General features: G+C 37.3%; 2 protein-coding genes across 2 annotated transcripts in view; one reads left to right on the forward strand and one right to left on the reverse strand.

Moving 5' to 3' along the window:
- The window catches only part of BUB1 (BUB1 mitotic checkpoint serine/threonine kinase), a 37,450-nt gene extending 24,883 nt beyond the window's left edge, over positions 1-12,567 (forward strand). Inside the window, exons 13-23 of the mRNA XM_029284745.1 lie at positions 1,168-1,266; positions 2,856-2,937; positions 3,740-3,824; positions 6,033-6,213; positions 7,658-7,795; positions 8,812-8,927; positions 9,453-9,614; positions 10,174-10,331; positions 10,428-10,605; positions 11,000-11,106; positions 11,971-12,567. Coding sequence (XP_029140578.1) covers positions 1,168-1,266; positions 2,856-2,937; positions 3,740-3,824; positions 6,033-6,213; positions 7,658-7,795; positions 8,812-8,927; positions 9,453-9,614; positions 10,174-10,331; positions 10,428-10,605; positions 11,000-11,106; positions 11,971-12,166 — 1,502 coding nt within the window. The 3' untranslated portion in view covers positions 12,167-12,567. The remainder of the gene's footprint in view (positions 1-1,167; positions 1,267-2,855; positions 2,938-3,739; positions 3,825-6,032; positions 6,214-7,657; positions 7,796-8,811; positions 8,928-9,452; positions 9,615-10,173; positions 10,332-10,427; positions 10,606-10,999; positions 11,107-11,970) is intronic.
- Positions 12,568-15,115: 2,548 nt separating this feature from the next.
- LOC107290420 (two pore calcium channel protein 1) overlaps positions 15,116-19,490 on the reverse strand; it is a 27,783-nt gene continuing 23,408 nt past the window's right edge. The window contains exons 17-19 of the mRNA XM_015819298.1: positions 18,131-18,244; positions 16,531-16,655; positions 15,116-15,457 (exon numbers count right to left, since the gene is read on the reverse strand). Of these exons, the coding sequence (XP_015674784.1) occupies positions 15,312-15,457; positions 16,531-16,655; positions 18,131-18,244 (385 nt within the window). The 3' untranslated portion in view covers positions 15,116-15,311. The remainder of the gene's footprint in view (positions 15,458-16,530; positions 16,656-18,130; positions 18,245-19,490) is intronic.

Consider the following 19,490-nt stretch of genomic DNA (forward strand, 5'->3'; position numbering starts at 1 on the left):
ACCATATATTTACCACATGAAAAATATGGTCTGTATTTTTCAGCTGGAAAAATAGGTTTAGCTGGCAACCTATTTTTACCTTGCACATTACTTCCCCGTAGATTGCAATTAAGACAGTTAAAATTCCCTAAAATAGAAATGTCACTATAAAGTGAAATGGTATGTCTAAAGAGGAAGACTTTGTTTCCTGAAAGTGAAAAGAATGGGGCTGACAAGAATACGTTCTGTCGAGTAGAAGCGATTAATTACAATTTTATGTTAACTCCTTGAATCACAATAATAATCTATATCAGTGATGGCGAACCTTTTAGAGACCGAGTGCCCAAAACCTACCCCGCCCACCCCCACTCCCGCCCCCACCCCGCCTGGCCACCCACCACCTCCACGGCCCGCTACAGATCACCCAGGCGGCCCTGCAGCACCGCCAGGGTGGCCATGTCCTCCACTCGTGCCCCGTAGCATCATCTGCGTGCAATGGGGCGCAAGGGCGGAGTCTTGTCCCTGCTGCCCAGCTGCCATGTGCTTGGCTGCACTGCTTCATGCAGGCCACGCCCAGGGGCGACTCTCCTCCAGGGGGGCTGCTGATGAGGCGGGGGCTGGGGGGAGACGGGGCTAGGGCGACAGAGCACGTGCCCACAGAGAGGGCTCCGAGTGCTGTCTCTGGCACACGTGGCATAGGTTCGCCACCACTGATCTATATTATGCAGGAAAATCTGGAGTTAAATGATTTATATGTAGTCATTTGTCTCTTCATTTCTCTTATCTCTTACTGCACTTTATTTTAGTACTGGCAGTACTCACAACTATTTATTTAACAATGGTGCAGAATTACAATGGGCTCGGACTGTTGCAAAACATTGCACCAACACCCCAACGTGATTGCACTCCAGGTGTTTGGCAACTTGTTCACACTTACAACAGGTTGCCAAGCACCCCAGAATCATGTGATCACAATCACATTATGGTTTAGGGCAACATATGAGCTCAGCCTGTATGTAAACCTCCTGAGAACTATTAGGATTAAAATGCAAGCGTGGACTTGGGATTTTATGAATTCAAACCCAAAGGTCAAAATACCACCAATAGTTTTGCCTTCCTAAGTGTTCTTAGATATTTTTTTTTTACTTTACCTGTCCTTTACTTTGAATTTTTCTTTGACTTACCAAGGTTTCATCATGGATATGTTTCAAGTGACTTCTCTAAAAGATACCACTATACTTTCAGAAAATGAGGAAGAAGATGTTGAGGCTTTCTTCAGAAACAAAGGTAAATGTCATTACCTACAAATGATAAATAGGTTTATCTTCTCATTTGTCTTCCTCAGTTTGGGAATCTCCAGATGGGTTGGGACTATAGCTTCCATTATGCTGGCAGCATGGCTACTATGTGACACTGGAGAGACCTCAACATAAAGTTGGAACCCCAAGTTCTGCAAATGCTTAGGAATTTGTCTTGGATTATAAGATTTGTTAGGCAGACATAACTGAATTAATCTCTGCCAAAGTGATTTCAAGATGCTTAAGCTGAGGCGAGGGACCTAAAACAATAGATGGGAGTTCTTTTTTCCCCCTGCCTCATTATTGTTAAAGTATAAATTTATTCTGAGCAGTTTAAGGAGCTCTCTTGTGAGCTACAGAACAGATCCAATAAAGATACATCTCATATTCTTTATATTAGCAAAAGTGAGGATTAATTTTAGGTACAGCTGAGGATTTTTAATAAGTAGCAGTCAGATACCATAATATTACCAAGAGTATGGTTTTGTCTGTTTAGTTTCTTGTAGTGACAAACCTTTGGGATATAGAGAGAAATAAAAAAAATGCCTATGATGAGAAAGTTATATATCTAACTTAATCAGAATATCTGTTTAGGTTATATTTTGACATGAAGGATATTTATTTAGTTGCTGATTTCTTGTGCTTATATGCCATTCCATTCATATGCAATGGATTAGCTAACATTCCTTCATGCTCTACCAAAATTAAAAGCAATGAAAAATAAAACAAGAATTGGACAAAAGGATCAAGGACAACAATCAACAAACAACCCAGTATTTCCCACTAAAGGAAAAAATAAATTCTAATCAGACTCTAAAGGCCTGATCTTAATGTTTTTTTTAAAAAATTAATTGGATGAGAAGGACAACCTGAACACTGGGAAATGCTATTGTAGAGCAGGAAACAACAACAGGGAAGGTCATCCTTCAGGGTACCTGATAGAAGCAGTTCTTAGGAGTAGAGTTCTGGTGGACATCCTCCATTCCAGATCTTAGGGAGCATGCAAGTACTAATAGAAGGTGGTCTTGAATATACCAGGCCCTGAATCATGCGGGGCATGGATATCCAACCATTTTGCTTGCCTGGGTTACACTGAGTGAAGAGGAATTATCCTGGGTCACATATAAAATATATAATATAATTAATGTATATGAATAATAAACTTCCTTTATTTTTTTATTATATCTTGTGGAGTCATATTACTAGCTGTCTAGAACCCATGCAACCCTTAGGCTGTGGGTTGGACATGCTTGATATAGGGCTTTAAAGATCACAACAAACATTTGGATCCGCTGCTATTGTTTGAATAACAGGGAGCAGCTGAGGTCAGGGAGTTTTACACAATTAGAACTTGTGTACCAATTCGGATAATTCTTGTATCAGGAGATTCTCAGTTACCTATGTGACTTCAACTGCAGCTTGGTTTACAGCTTGTAGACTCTTTGGAAGCTTCAGTGGGTTCAGCAGGCAATAGCTCCAGCAGTTACAGGATATATACATTCTGCCTGTGTAACACTTCAGCCAGGGGCAGGAAAAATGTAAGCCTATCACATCTTTCCTTTTCTGTTCTCCTTTTAGATCCAGGTGAGGCTGTCAGCATTAAGCCTAGTGTTCCTGCTGCATTAACTGCTTTTACAATTTTTGAAGATGAAAATATGGAGTAAGTTGAAAATTGTCAGATAGCCTTGTAAAAAAGTCAGTCTGCAATTGCCACAAAGAATACTCTTTGTAATTGAGATTAGTTTGTATCAGATTGCCCTGTAAACCTATTCGTAAATTCTGCAATGAAAACTGTTACTAGCACATCTAGTATCCGTGTTGTTGAATGAAGATTTTCATTTCTCATTAATCATTTTTATCAGTCCCCTTTTTCTTCACGTTCTTGCATCACAAGCTATGGAAAAAGTCATCTTTTGATTCTTGAAAAAGCTAATGTGTACTTGTCCTATAGTGTGTGTATTGTTACAGCTAGCTGATTTTGGCTGATCTTGAAAAAGCTATGGAAGGACAAACAGTGATTGGATGGGAAATCCCACCTAACTACTTAGGAAACTGAGAATGTAGACTAGACTGAGAAGCTAAAAAAGAAAATCTTGAAAGAAGGCAATGGCAACTCACCATGTTATTGTGAAGAAAACAATATTCTTGTAATCAAGAATTTTGATTACAATTTCCCTGTAATCACCAGTTATTTCCACAGGAATTTTAGGCAACTTGGGCAATCTGGGGAGCCCTCCAGGTGTTTTTGGGCAGCTCTTGTAATCTCTTACCTTTGGCTTGTGTTGGTATATGAGTCCAAAACATCTTGAGGACTCGCATATTACCTATTCTTGATCTTATTAGATTCTGTTATAGCAGATCTGATATCCGGAAAATAATTGCTCTCATGGACAATTAAATCTACTGTATTTAAAATGTTCCATTTGAAGAATGATTCTGAATGTTCTTCCTGTGATTTTTAGGGTCGTGCAGTCAGTCCCAAAGTCAACATCTATCAGAGTATTTGGTGAACGTCCCACAGGCACTCTGGCTGTTTCTAAATCAAGAGTAAGCAAATCGCATTTTAGTTTTTTGGGTTTATATATTTAATCAAACAAATCAGAATTAGAAAAATAAAATATTGAAAAGAATAACAAAAAGGAAAAAATGCAAAACATAAATTTATATATGTGTGTGTTTGTATATACATATACACGTATAAACACACAAACACATATCCAGGTAGCCTTCAACTTACAACCGTAATTGGAATTGATATATTGGTTGTATGTCATGATAGTCGTCAGTTGAGGTACCTTCGTGACTGGGCCTGATTTATTACTATTTATTACTATTTGTTAAGCAAATCACATATTTATATTCCATTCTCTTGAATGGAAACTAGCAAAAAATGCCAGAACCAGGAAAGACTGTCACAGATAGCAGTCACATGACAGGGGTGATGCAACCAGTTGCAAATGTGAACTGGTTGCCAAGTGCCCAAATTGTAATCGTCTGGTCATGGGTTAATTAGGCTCATAAATTCATCTTTCCAATTTGAAGAACTAATCCTGTGGCAATAAAAAAACATGGAGAATCCATTTCCAAGTCCAATAATTCATTCGTTCAATTTCTATAGCCACCCAACTCAACCAAGTGATTCTGGGCAGCTTACAATTTTAAAATTATAAAACAACTAAAACAATTTAAAAAGCATTAAAACAATAAAAACTTTCACAAAACAAGTACAAACTTTTGTTATGATGAGTAATCAACTACTGGTAAAGCCAAGTAACAGAGTTCTTAACACATTCTGAATCCCAGGCTGAGATACATAGCCAGGTTTTTAAAGCTTTGTGAAAAGCCAACAGCGTTGGGAGTCATTCTAATCTCCAATTACTGTGTAGTAAGTATATAGTTCAAAAGAAGGTGTGCATTTGTAAATATTAAACTCCAAATAGGTCAATATAAGTAGTACTTCTTTCTAGGACATGATCATTTTAGGATATTACATATATCCTATATATATTTTAATGAAGCACTCTGGTGCATCTCATTCATTTTTTATATAAATAATACAATTCAATAAGTCCAAAATGTTGTATCAAATAGAGTCCTTGGGAGTTTGGTTGTTTTCTTGCAGATGTTTCATTACCCAACTAGATAACATCAGTGCTTGAAAGGAGTAGTTTCCTCTCTATTTGATCTCTGCATATCTAGCTGTTGATTGCTGGCAAGGAGGTGTCTTGGTTTTTTGTTTATTTTTTGACTTTTTGATTGTCTTTTGAATGGTGTGTAGATGTTGTTTATTTCTATGTGCCTATTGATGGCTGATTTGTTTGAGTGCCAGGCTTCCAGGAATTTTCCAGCGCTTTTGCACTTAGGATGGTTACAGTTTCCATGTATTGTGAGACTGCTAATTGGTGTACGTGGTTGTGCTTTGTTAGTCTTCTGCTTATTTGTCCTACACAGTGGTTGCTACAATCCTAACATTGTATGTTGTACATGACTCCTGCTTTTTTGGGGGGAGGGGCTGCTGGCTTTTTTGGTTTACTTAGGATGGTTTGAAGAGCTTTAGTTGATTTGTGTGCTACGGTGATGCCATGTGGTTGTAATGGTCTGTGGTTGTTTCTCAGATGTTTTGATGTACAGCAATATTATCCTATATTATGTAAGCCATAATCTGAGATTTAGCCAGGTTTTTGCTATTAAGGTGAAAATCTTACTCCATTGTTCTGACAGAATTGAGGCTCCAATTTCTTATTCCAATGTTTCTCAACTTTAGCCATGTTAAGATGAGTTGACTTCAACTCTAGAATTCCCCAGCCGGTGACAAAAATTCAAAAAGAAAGAAGAAAAAGAAATAGATGCTTTTGATTTCTTTTGCAGCAAATATAAGCACACTTATAAAATTATCTTTTATGATTACAAAAGAAAACTCACTCTCTTATATTATCCAGTTTTTTTTCCTAATCATCAAAACTGCAAATCATAATTTTTTAGAGCTAATGCAAAAAGTCTACAAGGGGTTTCTAGTCAGATATTGTTTTTTCTTCAAGCAAAGAAATTAATTTAGCCATCTCTGCAAGTTCCATCATCTCCACCAACCATTCATTCCTCTGCTCTATCAAAGTTTTCCACTTCTGACCATATAGTAGTCTTGCTGCATACATACATACCTACACACATACATACACACAATATAAAATAAGTCATCTTGAGTGTTTAAAGAAAAGGAAAAAAATTGGTGATGATTATTTTGGTTTTCCCCTTTAGGATGAAAGCCAGGCAGCAGAGGGCCTGACCAGTGAATATACAGTATGGGCTAACCCATGTAACCAAACTTTTGCTCCAAGTCTGAAAAGCCCAGAAGATTTTGTTCAAGCTGCTCACCTTGCCTCCTCTACACCGTTCAATACTATTTCAGGGCCTTTAGTCCAAGAGATGCAAGCTAAAGGTAAAATGTTGCATCAGGAAATACATTTGCTGTAATGTGGGAGAATAAATAATTGTAATGCTTTTCTTAGATAAAGTGGATGAAGAGGTAATCCACATAGTGTCTGAGAATATTTTACGGGTAGTCCTTGACTTTCAACCATTCATTTAGCAACAATACTGAAAACAGTGACTTGTGACTAGTCCTTGCACTTATGAGTGTCATGGCATCCTTGAAGTCATGTGATCAAAATTGGGGCATTTGGCATGCATTTACAACAGTTGAGCGTCCCGGGGTCACATAATGGTGATTTGCCACTTTTCCAGCTGGCATCTGGCAAGAACAGTCAATGAGGGGAGCTGGATTCACTTAATGGCCATGTGATTTGCTTAATGACCAAAAAGGCAAAATCGGATGTGACTCACTTAATGACCACCGAGTGATGGAAGGTCTCTGTTTCTACTAGTAATTATAGTACTGTTTGACTTGTTTTTAAATTTATCAGCCAAATTTTGTTTTTTTTAATTGTTAGATTATTGTTTTGTACAAGTAATCCTTGGTTAAGAACAGTAAGTGGGACTGGATTTTTCATCGCTAAACAATGTGGTCATAAAGCACAACGTCTAGGAGCAGGAGGACCTGCAAGTGGTTGTTGCTAATGGTGGGAGGGTATGCAGGTGGCTATTGTGGCACTGCATAAATGCAACCAGGCAGGTACATGCTACAAAGTTTGTGATTATTGGGGTCTCATACTCCATAACCAAGCTCCTAAGGACAAAAAGTGGCAGAAGTGGGAGTGATTTACAAGAGCAACATGTAACCTTCCCTGCTGGCTTCCCCATTGCCTTGGCTTGTGGGAAGCCAGTAGGAAAGGTTGCAAATGGTGATCAAGTAACTTGAGACACTGTAACCATTCTAAGTGCAGTCAGCCGCCTGGATCACGATCATGTGACTATGGGGGTGCTGGGATGGCCAGAACTTTGATGTCTGGTCATTAAGAATCACTTGTTCAATGCCACTGTAACTTAGAACAGTTGCTGAATATGGTTGTTAACCGAGGACTTTCTATATTGTATTTGCAAGTCATCTCAAATATTTTAGAGAGGAAAGATCAAGGTAGAAAATACTTAAATAATGATTTCTTGCTTCTTAGCAGGGAGTGGGCCTTCTTGCATCCCAGTACCTAGGAATAGGAATTTCATTGGCTCTGGAAGTTTATGTTGGTTGTCTCCAGTCTGGTCTCTCTCCAGATGTATGGACAACTCCAAAGAATTCCCCAATCAGTATGGCCATTGCTGAATTTGTTTGGGAATTGAAACTCAGATATCTGAAGGGTGGTGCTCTTTTTCTGTTTTTTCTTGTTTTGGTTTAGCTCTCTAGATTTTAATAATGCCTATCGTTAAGGATTTTTTTGTACTTTCCCGATTAGTGTTTGTAACTTGACTATTTTTATTCTCTTACAAAGTCATTGAGAATCCTTGGGATGAAAGTTTAATCTTCCAGCTTCTGTCCAGGCTGCCAAAACCAATAAGTGCTTATCCCAATACTTCCCAGTGGGCAACGAATCTTCCACTTGTCAGACCAAAAACCGTTGTCAAATTAGGTAGGTCCCATTACATGTTTAGTGTTATTCTTTTCAGAGCTTTGAAACTTTAAAAAAGTTGTACTTATGGTTTTATTGGGCATATTTCAGTATAAAAGGAAACTGGGACTCTGCATTGTATTTGTGTTCATTAAAGCAATACAGTTTTATGGAAGTTTTTTATTGTCATAAAGTCAACATGCCAACTGTTTTGGTTGTGTTCATCCATGATTCTAAGACAAAATTTGTTTTAATAATGGTAAAAATTCTTGCCAAAGCAAAAGAATTTAAATTGTGAAATATAAGAAGGAAATTATGTAATTGAAAATGATACTTTTTCTTTTTTTAATGGAATATACTACCTTGACTATAGTGGTTGGGAATTATAGAAGGGAAAAGACAGCAGGTTACTCTAGTGAATTGATAAACTATAAAAGTAGTCCAGAGTTTCAGCTGACTCATTTAAAAACTGACTAGAAATTACTTAAACTATCAGTCCAAGGGAAGAATCTGCTAAAATGGAAATATGTTCCAAGTCATTTTTCCACTTGAGGGAGGAAAAGTGAGAAGAAGGGGCCTAACCTTATTGCATGATCTTTATATGATTTTCCATTACATGCAAGCTCAGAACGTGCAGTTGTTTGTAGGGCGAGTGACATGCTTAAAGAAATAATAGGAATTAAATTCTATTGTGCTGCTTTGTGGGAAGGATAACTATTAATAACCCACTCATTCTGTTCTCATAGTATAAGCTCTGTGTATTTGGCTGAATTTCCAGAATTAGAGGCAACATACTTGTCAACACTAGTTGTGGTGATCTTGAAAAAGAAGGACCCATCCTTCTCCAGTGCGTGGATCCTGCTTCTGCACTTCCTGCATTTCTGTCTGATGTGCTTCAGCACTTGTTTTTCACTGAAAATTTTAGAGCTGTGATTGCAGATCGATTTGAGACAAACCCTATTTAGTTGGTAATGGGTAATTTGGGCTATAATCCCAAGATTGTTCTACATGCTTATCTCTTCCTTGTCCTCATTCAGCATCCACATCCTTCCACATTGATTGCTTACTTGGAGAAGGAGCTTTTGCACATGTGTATCAAGCCTCTGCCCTTGATATGGACAATTCTAAGAATAATCAGAAAGTAATACTGAAGGTATATTTGACTCTAACTTCCAGAATCTTGTTTAAAATTAATTAATCCATCTGCTTTACCAGTAAAAACAATGTTTTTTTTAAACCTCTGATCCCCATAATCTCTTATATCCATTGCTTAGTTGATGTCAGATTAGAATTTAGCAGTGGAGAAATGGGTGCCTGGACAAGATGGATATGTATGACTCTGCAGATTGTATCTAATCTATAAAGCCAGATATGTTCTATATGTACCTTAGAAACATACTATGGCATTGACACACACTACTTTTTATGCAGTGTGGAGGTTGGTGTGTTTCTGGCAGGATCAACAATTAAAAGATTTAAAACATGTTCTAACATAATTTGGGAGAGGTAGTCAGTGTATCCTCTTGATATTTTGTAGTGCCCTTCAAATTCCAGGTAGTGTTATGGCCAATAGAAAACGTCAAGATTTTGGTTTAAACTAATAACATTAAAAATCTTTCTATATGGCTCCTAGCTCCTATGCATTTAAGCAAAGCAGAACTGTTTATTGTCTTTATAGGTACAGAAACCTGCAAGCCCCTGGGAATTCTATATAGCAGCTCAGCTGATTGAAAGGCTGAAGCCAAGTATGCATCACCTTTGCATCCAATTCTATGGTGCTCACTTCTTTCAAAATGGAAGTATTCTAATAGGGGAGCTTTACAGTTATGGAACTTTACTGGTAAATGTGGCTTTGATCTGTATGTATATTCTTGTACAAATGTCATCACAGCCTGAAAGACTAGAAAATGAGGTGGGGTTGTAGTTACAGACATCTTTTTTGGGGGGGCGGGGCGGGAAGGGTTAGAAACAAGTCAAGAAGGGAGCTATGACCACACAATTGAAGGACCACCCCCCTTTTTACCTGCATTGCAACCATATTGACCTTTTAGATGAATATGTTATGACTTGCAAGTAGAATTAGTTATCCTTAACAGAAAATATTTGGCCAAATTAAAATAGTTTAGCTATTTAGAAAGCATTGTTTTGCTGAATTTATGTATGAAATCTTTCTAGCAGGGTATAATTTTGTAAACCAGCAAGGTGCATTTTTTCCTCCAAGGTCTAAGTGGAATTTGCTATTTGATAACCATGCAGCTGATGTTCTGATTTTTTTTTACAACTCAAAAAACTGGCATTTTAATTGGGGTGTATAGACTTTCTATGTCCACTATACACAGGATTTCAGGCATATTCATTTGTCCACATGATCATCTGCTTCTCACCCGTCTCCTCTGTAGAACACCATAAATATATACAAAAAACTAACAGAGAAGGTGATGCCCCAAGCTCTGGTTATCTACTTCACCATAAAAATCCTGCACATGGTAGAAGAGCTTCACAAGGGTGGAATAATTCATGGTGACATTAAACCTGACAACTTTATATTTGGTGAAAGGCAAGTATCTCACTTGTGAACGTTTGAGATCTTTTCCTGTTAATCTGATTTGGTGCATTGCTTAATAGTAATCATTGTTAATTGCTTTTAAACAAGGTTTTTGGACAATGACACATGTGATATTGATGGTACATCTCATGGTCTGACAATTATTGACTTTGGTCAAAGCATAGACATGACCCTATTTCCTGAAGGAACCGCTTTCACAGGAAAGTGTGAAACATCTGGGTTTCAGTGTATTGAAATGATTACAGGCAAGCCATGGAATTATCAGGTATGGATTACATGTATGATTTTCATATTATGCTATGTAGCCCGTTACTAGTAATTACAGACTTTGTTGATCATGGAGGAAAATTTAATTCAGAGATGTAAGTTTTGATTCAGAGGTTACTAATTTTTCTTTAGTACACCTGTTACACAGAAGTTACTAGTGTAATTATCAATGTACCTAAGATTCTGCATTCAGATGCTTTCAGGCTTGAAGCTCCCTGCTTGATTTGGTCCAGAAACGTGGCTCAATCTAATCTATTCCAGAAGAGCATCAAGAATAAAGCTGGGAAAGGAGACTGTTTGCAATCGGATTCTACTCGTGGGAGGATGGGATTAAAAGCAGATATTTTTAAACAACTGAAACTAAATGTTTTTATAATGTTTTTATTTCTTAGACTGATTATTTTGGAATTGCTGCAACAGTGTACTGCATGTTATTTGGCACATATATGAAAGTAAAAAATGAGCAAGGAATCTGGAAACCTGATGGTACCTTTAGGAGGTTGGTCTATAATTACTTTATTTCAATAATAACTTTCCAGAGTTTTCTCTACTTTAGAATTTTTCCTTGCATGTTACAGAAGATGCTATCAACCTTTGTCATAACCAAAGTTGGAAAACACAGGATTTGTGGACAATTTCTATTTGTATTCTTCAAATCCTGTGCAAGAGTATGCAATTTATTTTTGAAATGAAGAATGAATTTGCTCTAAGGATATTCTCCAATAAACGGAGACAGCCAGTGCAAAATATAAATATGTTCCTTAGATACCACTAATATTATATCCCCCAGATACATAATTATTTCTGTTACATTAAAAACTCTGCTCTACAGAGTGACTTTAAGACACTTTTAATAAAACCTGGTTATGCTTGTAAAAATACTTTAAAGAAAGTAACATTATTAGGATTTTTAGTTGCATTACAGCTCGTTATGACAGCTAATAGAATAAATGCAAAAATGTTGATTGGTACATTTATTTTTTATGTAAAGGTCTCAAGGTTAGAAATAGTGATTTTTTTAAAAAAAAACATATTCTATAGCCATTCAATGTGGAATATCATTGAAAATACAAAAAGGGATGGGAGTCTGAAAGAATAGAATGTATCCGTTTCTGAAACCTAGAAAAAAAAAATCTGAAGATAAACTGAAACGTTTTATTGTTGATCCAAAATCCCAGAGCTGGTATTGACCAGTAGGAAATCTGAATTGAGATTTGTTGTACAGCCTGTTTTGGATAAAGCTCTAGTCCATCTTCCAAAATAGTTAACACAGCTTTCCACTTTTGATGCTGGTTCTGAGAAACATCTGGCTACCTCTGCAGAAGGTTGATTTAGTTTTTACTTTTTTTCCCTTTTTCCTTAGGATTCCCAATGGAGAGGTCTGGATTGATTTCTTTGTCACTTTGCTGAACATACAAGATTGCAACCACTTGCCTTCTTTGGGAGCTTTACGGACATCGCTGAGAGACTTATTTTTAAAAACTTATTCCAATAAAATAATAGTTCTGCGTAACAGGCTTGCAGTGTTGCTTGTTGAAAACAAACGATCACGGAAGTAAATGCTGGACTCTTTTGAAACAACTAAAAGGTTTTGAGATTGTTTGATCAAGTCTTCATGAAGTTTCATCTTGTTTCGTCAAGCAGCAGTTTAATTTTGGTTTGACTTACAAAGGTTGGCACTGCACTGCTGGTGTTTAAATAGTGCACTATTAATGATTTGATTTCACAAACAGCTTCCATTTGCTAACACTTCTAAAAAATGTTAACATTGGAGATGAACCCTCTTTTTGGAACTGGACAGAAGAAAAATGGGAAAAGGGAGTGGAGTGTTGAGAAAAAAAATTGACATGGAGATCCGAAGCTTGAGAACAAATATTGAGATGGATGAAGAAATCAGCATTTGTGGAACTCACATCTAAATATCTGAATGCGCCTGTATTTTTTTCCCTATGGGTACTTTATAAACAATAAAATGTACTTTCAAAGGAAAATTGTCCAGCCAATCCATTCATTTTAATTTTTCAGGTAAAAGAATAGAATAATAGTAAATAACAGAAGGCATCAAGTGTAATAGACAAGTGTAATATTGACACCATATCTTGAGTTAAAAGTATAACTATATTGTAATTAAAGCTATTACTTAGCCATTAAGTACTGACCATGGATCAAGTTTCCTATATCTGAAGCTCTTCTACTATAGTAGGTTTCCAATAAGACCATGATGGGAATTGTAGTCTCTGGACAGTTTCTTATATAAATATATAAAAGCAGAAACCAAACTGTCTTATAGTTACAACCATACCCTTTTATCACAATTCCTTATCCCCAAAAGTAAAAAGTTTCCCACTGGTCCCTTTGCCATTGCTATCTCAGACAGCAAACTAAGGCCACCCAAACCCCCAAACAAAAATATGCATGTATCTTGTATGTTTCCAGAGGCTCAGTAATATATAGGTAGTCCTCGCTTACTGATTGTTCATTCAGCAACTTTTTGAACTTAAGATGGTGCTGAAAAAGGAGATTGACAACTGGCCCTTCAACTTGTGATTGTGTCCGTGTGGTCACATGATTGCCATTTGCAACCTTCATGGCTTCTGACAAGCAAAATCGATGAAGCTGGCAAGCTGCGGTCATATGACCTTGAGCTTATTGACTGGAAGATTTATCTAACCACAGCTGAAACTGACATAAGACGGTCATGGTCACATGATGTTTAAAACATGTGTTGCTTAGTGATAGTTGATGGTCCCAGCTGCAGTTAAAGTGACAAATACCTGTATACTTTTAAGCTGAAGGGGAAAAAAATAAGATTTTGAGAATTATAGCAGGGGAACAAACTATTATCCACTGGGTACTTTGGAAAGCTTCTGTCAGCAACCAAACAATGACTTGAGGTGAAAGTAGTTCATCTAAAACAGACGTGTCAAACTCGTGACGTCACGCAACGTATCGGAACTGTTTTGCCATTGCCGGCAATGGGTTGGGCGTGGCTTCTGCGTGACACTTCCGGCCCACGGGCCGGCAGTTTGACACCCCTGATCTAAAACATCTGACAGATACTACATTGCTACATGGAGGGGTATAGAATACATCAGTTGAGGGCAAACCCCAAAACTAGCGATGGGGAAGAAGGACTTGATTTGCTCAGATCAGTAACCGTTTAGATTAAAATTGTTTCACTCTAATTGACAAGGATTTTCCAGAATGGAAATGAGCTTTATTCTATGCAGAGCATGGCTTCTAGAATTCTTTCCAACATTTTAATAGCTGTTCCATCTAGGCGAAAAGAGAGAAGTGGGTTTAAGCCAACAGTTCCTTCTCTATCTCTCTCATACAGACTCACTGGTGGATTCTTTTTCTTGAAGCCATTTTTGAAGAACACCAGATCTGAATTTTGAATAGCGGCAAATTTAGTTCCATTCTGATCTCAGAGCTGAGCTCAAGCTCACAGTCTTGAGCTTCTTGTATAAAGAATTTCTTTGGAATTTCTTTCCCAGCCATTAAATGGCTAATTACCTCTCCCTCTCCCAGATTATAGAGTACAGTACAACACATACAGCAATGTGATAAACTACTTTCTAATAAGTACCATACCCAGAAACCTAACTAATGATGCAGAAGGCCAAAAACATTCCTGACAATAGATATCATTATATCCCAACTTTCAATTGAATTATTCTTAAAATGGCTTATACTTCAACTCTATGAAAAAAAAAATGACTCATTTTAGTTCATTTGAACATGTGTATCTTAAGCATCTCCATTTAATTTCTATCCCAATCTGATTTTTTTAAAGTCAAGCATACAAATACTTATTTTTCAATCTAACATTTAATGTTTTCATATATTTAAATTTTGATACTGTACACAATTTGAATCAGGAATTACACTGTAACATTCAGATACTGTGGAAAGTTCAAGACTGATCTGTTTTTTTAAAAAATCTGATCAAGTGTCTTCCCTCTTCTTAATTTCCATCTCTGGATGGATGGAATGTAAGAAACAGCACTATACATTAGACAATGGAAGGAGCAGGACGAGTGAGGCAGTGTCGGCCCCTTAACTATGTGAATGAGTGTTTGATATTTAGGACTCGGATACTATTATATTTAAACTGACCATGGTAAAGTAATCCAGGCATGGATCCCTTTCATCAGTCAAGTGCATCCATGCACTCTGCTTTCAGAAAAGAGATAGGATCTACAGTGTAAGTAAAGACAAAGGTTTAGCCCACCACAACTTTCGATGGAGGTGGATGAATGAGGAATAATAGCAAGTAGCATTGGATCCGCTGCCTTTATTACTGGATGTCTCCCTGATATTTCTTGATAATGTGGCTAACTCTCCCCCCCCGCCACCCCGGATTGTAGTGAACAGAGCTGCATTCAGTAATATAACTTTCAATATTACGTATCCAAGCAATATGTTAAGCATGTAGGAGAATTCAAAGTATTTTGAGCATATCCAATATGCTTTCCATTTATAAGAAATACTGCATTTATCTATTATATACTGTATATATTAAAGCTTTGAGTACTTGATTCATTGGAGGGAAGAACTTGAATACAGCACCAATAATCTTTCAGTTGCAAGTAACAGAAGGGACCAGTGATAGCTTAAAGCTGGTACCTAGTGAGCTAGAGAACAATTAAAATAGGAGACTTGCTTCAAAAAGATTCCAGTTATTTCCACTCATTCTCCATGTTATGCAGCCCGGTCAAAAGCTGGGTTCCCTGGATACGTCTCGTCTGGGGACAGATTTAAGATCTCATCAAGAGAAGGTCCTTCTTCTTCTGGAGCTATCTCTGATTCAAACATGCGTTGGAGTAAGGCATCCACAGTCCTGTATCCTGGGGCCAAAAACAAATCAATTAGCTGAACCTCAGCAGGTACAGATGTATATGAAAACACAAACTACTGATTCCCACTTAACTTGACCCACAGATATGAGCATGGAATGCATTTTTGTTTGGTTGATTGTGCAAAGCTACATTGTAGACTAGAATAGCCTATGCTGTCAATACCACGACTGTTCTTTGTACCCAACACTAGAAGCCTTAAATATAACCACACAGTATCAGAGAGGATAGGGGATATCTACCATTTGGTTTTGGCTGGATCAGCCTTTCTGATCTCTTCCTTTTGTGAAGAGGGTGGACCCTGCAACTTACATTCCCATTTACACTAAACCAGGGGTAGGGAACCTTGGCTCTTTTATGACTTGTGGACTTCAACTCCCAGAATTCCTGAGTCAGCATGGCTGGTTCAGGAATTCTGGGTATTGAAGTCCACAAGTCATAAAAGAGCCAAGGTTCCCTACCCCTGCACTAAACCTAGAGTTTAAAATTTGAATCCTTAGTATTAACAAAGTACATCAAATAAAAAAGGGGTAAAAAAAAAAAGGAAGAGCAAGAGTGTAGAAAGTGCAAAAGACCGCAGCCACAAAAACCCCATTGATCTATATGTAAGTGAAATTGCTCTTTTAAGATAGTATGGGTAGAATAAAAGTTGCTCATGGCTGTATTAAAATGTATTAAAATCTAAGTCTAAGAAATTTACCATAAAGCAAGGAAGAGACAGTTGTAAGTCAGCATAACAAAAACACTATCTTTTCCTATATCTTGAAAAGCAGCAAATTGAGAAGCTATACACAGAACATTTGACATTACTTACATAGGTTTTTCCAGCTTACTCTCATCTAGAAATTCCCTGAGTTTTCAACAATCAAGACTCTTGGCTGAACTAAGAATTATAGGAATTTTCCAAATTTTCTGGAGCAATGTAATTAAGGAAATAGATTTATGTTTTTTCCCCTTAGGCCCATAATATGTTACAATATACACAGCATGATGATTTGCTCCTAACAGTAGTTATTATTTCTCCATGACCACAATAAACGCAAGTTCTCTGACAGTGCACTTACTTCTGGAGGCAATTTTAAACATCAACCCCTTAGGTTTCTTCTTCACTGCCATTCCCTCTTCACTTCCAAGATCATTTTCAGTGGTTTCAAGGTTGTCTATCAATCTACCATCAAAAAGGTCATCCCTAAAAACAGAACCCATCTATTTAATACACACATACATTTTTAAAAATGACCTTTTTAAAAGTGTCTCTTTGATTTCACGTTCTTTCATATGCATGCATCATGGATACCTCTGCAGGGGGCAAACAAGTTAAGGAGGGAGAAAGCTATGTGTGTCATGCTGACAAATGATATAATTTGTGTGATGTCATGCATGTGACATCATCATAGCATCTACTGAAATCTTATGCCAAGAATCGTTTAGCAGCTAACACAAATAGCATAAAACAGGGCTATCCTCACAAAAAGTGCTAAACCATAATATTGTTTCTTTGGTTTGGTTAAATATATTACGTAAATCTAGTCATTTTAAAAATACATCATAGTTTATGACTACAAGCATGTTATGAATACAACAGTTGATGTTTATTCCATAAAACAATAGCCAAATGTACCACGCTTTAGAATGATATGTGAACCAGGGTCCATTTAAGAAGAAGTAAATATGCAGACCTTAGAAATAATTTTGCTGCCTTATTCTGTACTAACTTAGGTTCCCACATAGTCTAAAAAAGCCCCCAAATAGAATTGATAATACTGACTCATCTAGACTAATCCAAAGCACGTGTTTTATTTGTTGGAGGACTGCTTTTTCTAGGTAAAGCCTCAGCTGAGCTGGTAAACTGCCTGAAGCTGGTTTTTAAAAAGGAAGGTTTATGACTATCTAGTGCAGGGGTGTCAAACGGGCCGGTTTCATCATACTGAAGCTGCACCCACCCCATTGCCAGCAATGGCAAAACCGGCCCGTTACGTTGCGCAATGTCACATGACGTCACGAGTTTGACATGTCTGATCTAGTGACATCTATAATTTCATAGAAAGCACTATATCCAGCAATACTCAAGCAGTATACCTGGCCTTGCAGGGCGACTGTTGCTCTGCCCAAAGCCACTTACATGTCACATTGCAGACAGGAGATTACCGAATCTCAAAGGTTTCCATAACATGATATAGCCTCCACAATCTCTACTAGCCATTTTGCTAAGGCTACCAGTTCCTGGTAGCTACAATTAAAAAAACAAACCATTAAGTGGCAGCAAACAGCAAGGACTGTTGTGTCTTCTTTTGCCATCTAGTGATCAGTTGTAATTTTTGCAGCCAAAATCTGGTAGCCCTATATTTTGCAGCAGGCTTGCTCTTATAATACTAGTGCAGAATAATATTGCTATTGTATTGATGTGTAGCTAGTGAACTTCTGTTAGGAAACTAGTTGCCCATTCTGGGAATAGAATGCTAGATAGGAAAGTCTTAGTTTCATAACATTTAAAAAAAGTTGTTTTAATTACTACAGATTATAACAGAACATTTTAGATAACGAGATGGGACAAATGGTTGGGCCCAGAGTAAACATTCTACCAAAAACACTTCATAAATCATCTGCTTTGGGCAATAAAAATCATCTTCTTTGGGCAATAAAAAAGTATTTTTATTTACTTACTCTTGTACCCCTATACCAAGTTCTTGAATCTTCTTCTCAATGGCAGTTTCAACTTCACTCTTCTCAATAGAATACTCGACAAAGAAAGCTTCCAGAATGAATGCTACAAAGATGCTGGAAATCAAACATGTCACATGGCACACTGCATTTCAAATGCCATAAATCAATATCTCCCTGGTTTGATACAATTTCGTTATGAGGGAATTCGCACAGACGTGAATTATCATTGGACAAAAAGGCAGGTTTCTCCAACCTACTATTTTCAGATATGTGAAACACCATCAAGCAACACCTGCCTATCCCACACTCTTGGGAAGGACTCCATAGGTTGGTAAAATGCCAAGTCCAGTGTAAACATTTTGTGACCAATCCTAATTTAGTACTAGAATGAGCAAAAATAGTGTTAGGTAAAAGGTAGCTTCTTATAATCTGCTATTAGCATGGCTTACTGAAATCTGAACAGCCCTCACAGTGGATGAGAATGGAAGAATAGATTTGCAAAGCCTTTATCTATGCTTACTCAGCAAGAGGTTTTACTATATTTAGTTAGGTTTTTTTTTTATACAGGATTAGTCACTGTATTGCAACCTCAATACATTACATAATCCCTCAATTCTTTACAAGAATGTAGTTCCAAAATATGGAAAATAAAAATTTATGTAAATGGGTTAAATTTTACATACAGATTTATCCTATTTTGGCAAACAATAAACCTGGCAGATAATACATGGATAGGAATAATTCTTCTGTAGTAACTTCATGGTGTATCACAAAAAGGATGTTGTTTCCTCCATTATGCTAATCAGAGTTTGGGAATAATTTTTTGTATCAAAGGTTCATGACCTAATATGGAAGGAAATATGCTGATGACTATAACAAACAACACAACATTCATTTATGGTTGTATTTGAATTTGGAAGACAGAAAACCAGATCAAGACTCTGTGACCTCCCAGAAATATTGGCTACTCTTCTCCAAATATCAAACTACTAGCTAATATTCTCATGACCACACTCCCTACCCTTGCTTGCAAATAAACCAGACAACATATTTACTTCCAAGTAGCTATAAACATAGGTCCAGAACATCAATACTGGGAGTACACTGTGAAAATGAATAAGAATCTCCCCTAGAAAACAATAGTCTATGTTTAAGAGAGGGTAGGTCAGTGGTTCTCAACCTTTTTAATGCCGTGACCCCATAATACAGTTCCCCATGTTGTGGTGACCCCAGGTGCCAGGGGCGTGGCCAAGTGGGTGTGGCTGCCAAGTGGGTGTGGCCACCAAGTGGGCGTGGCCACCATGTTGTGGTGACCTCCAACCATAAAATTATTTTCATTGCTATTTCATAACTGTAATTT

This window comes from Protobothrops mucrosquamatus, unplaced genomic scaffold (assembly GCF_001527695.2).
Source record: "Protobothrops mucrosquamatus isolate PMUCROS unplaced genomic scaffold, P.Mucros_1.0 scaffold890, whole genome shotgun sequence".
In the NCBI taxonomy this organism is placed as follows: Eukaryota; Metazoa; Chordata; class Lepidosauria; order Squamata; family Viperidae; genus Protobothrops; species Protobothrops mucrosquamatus.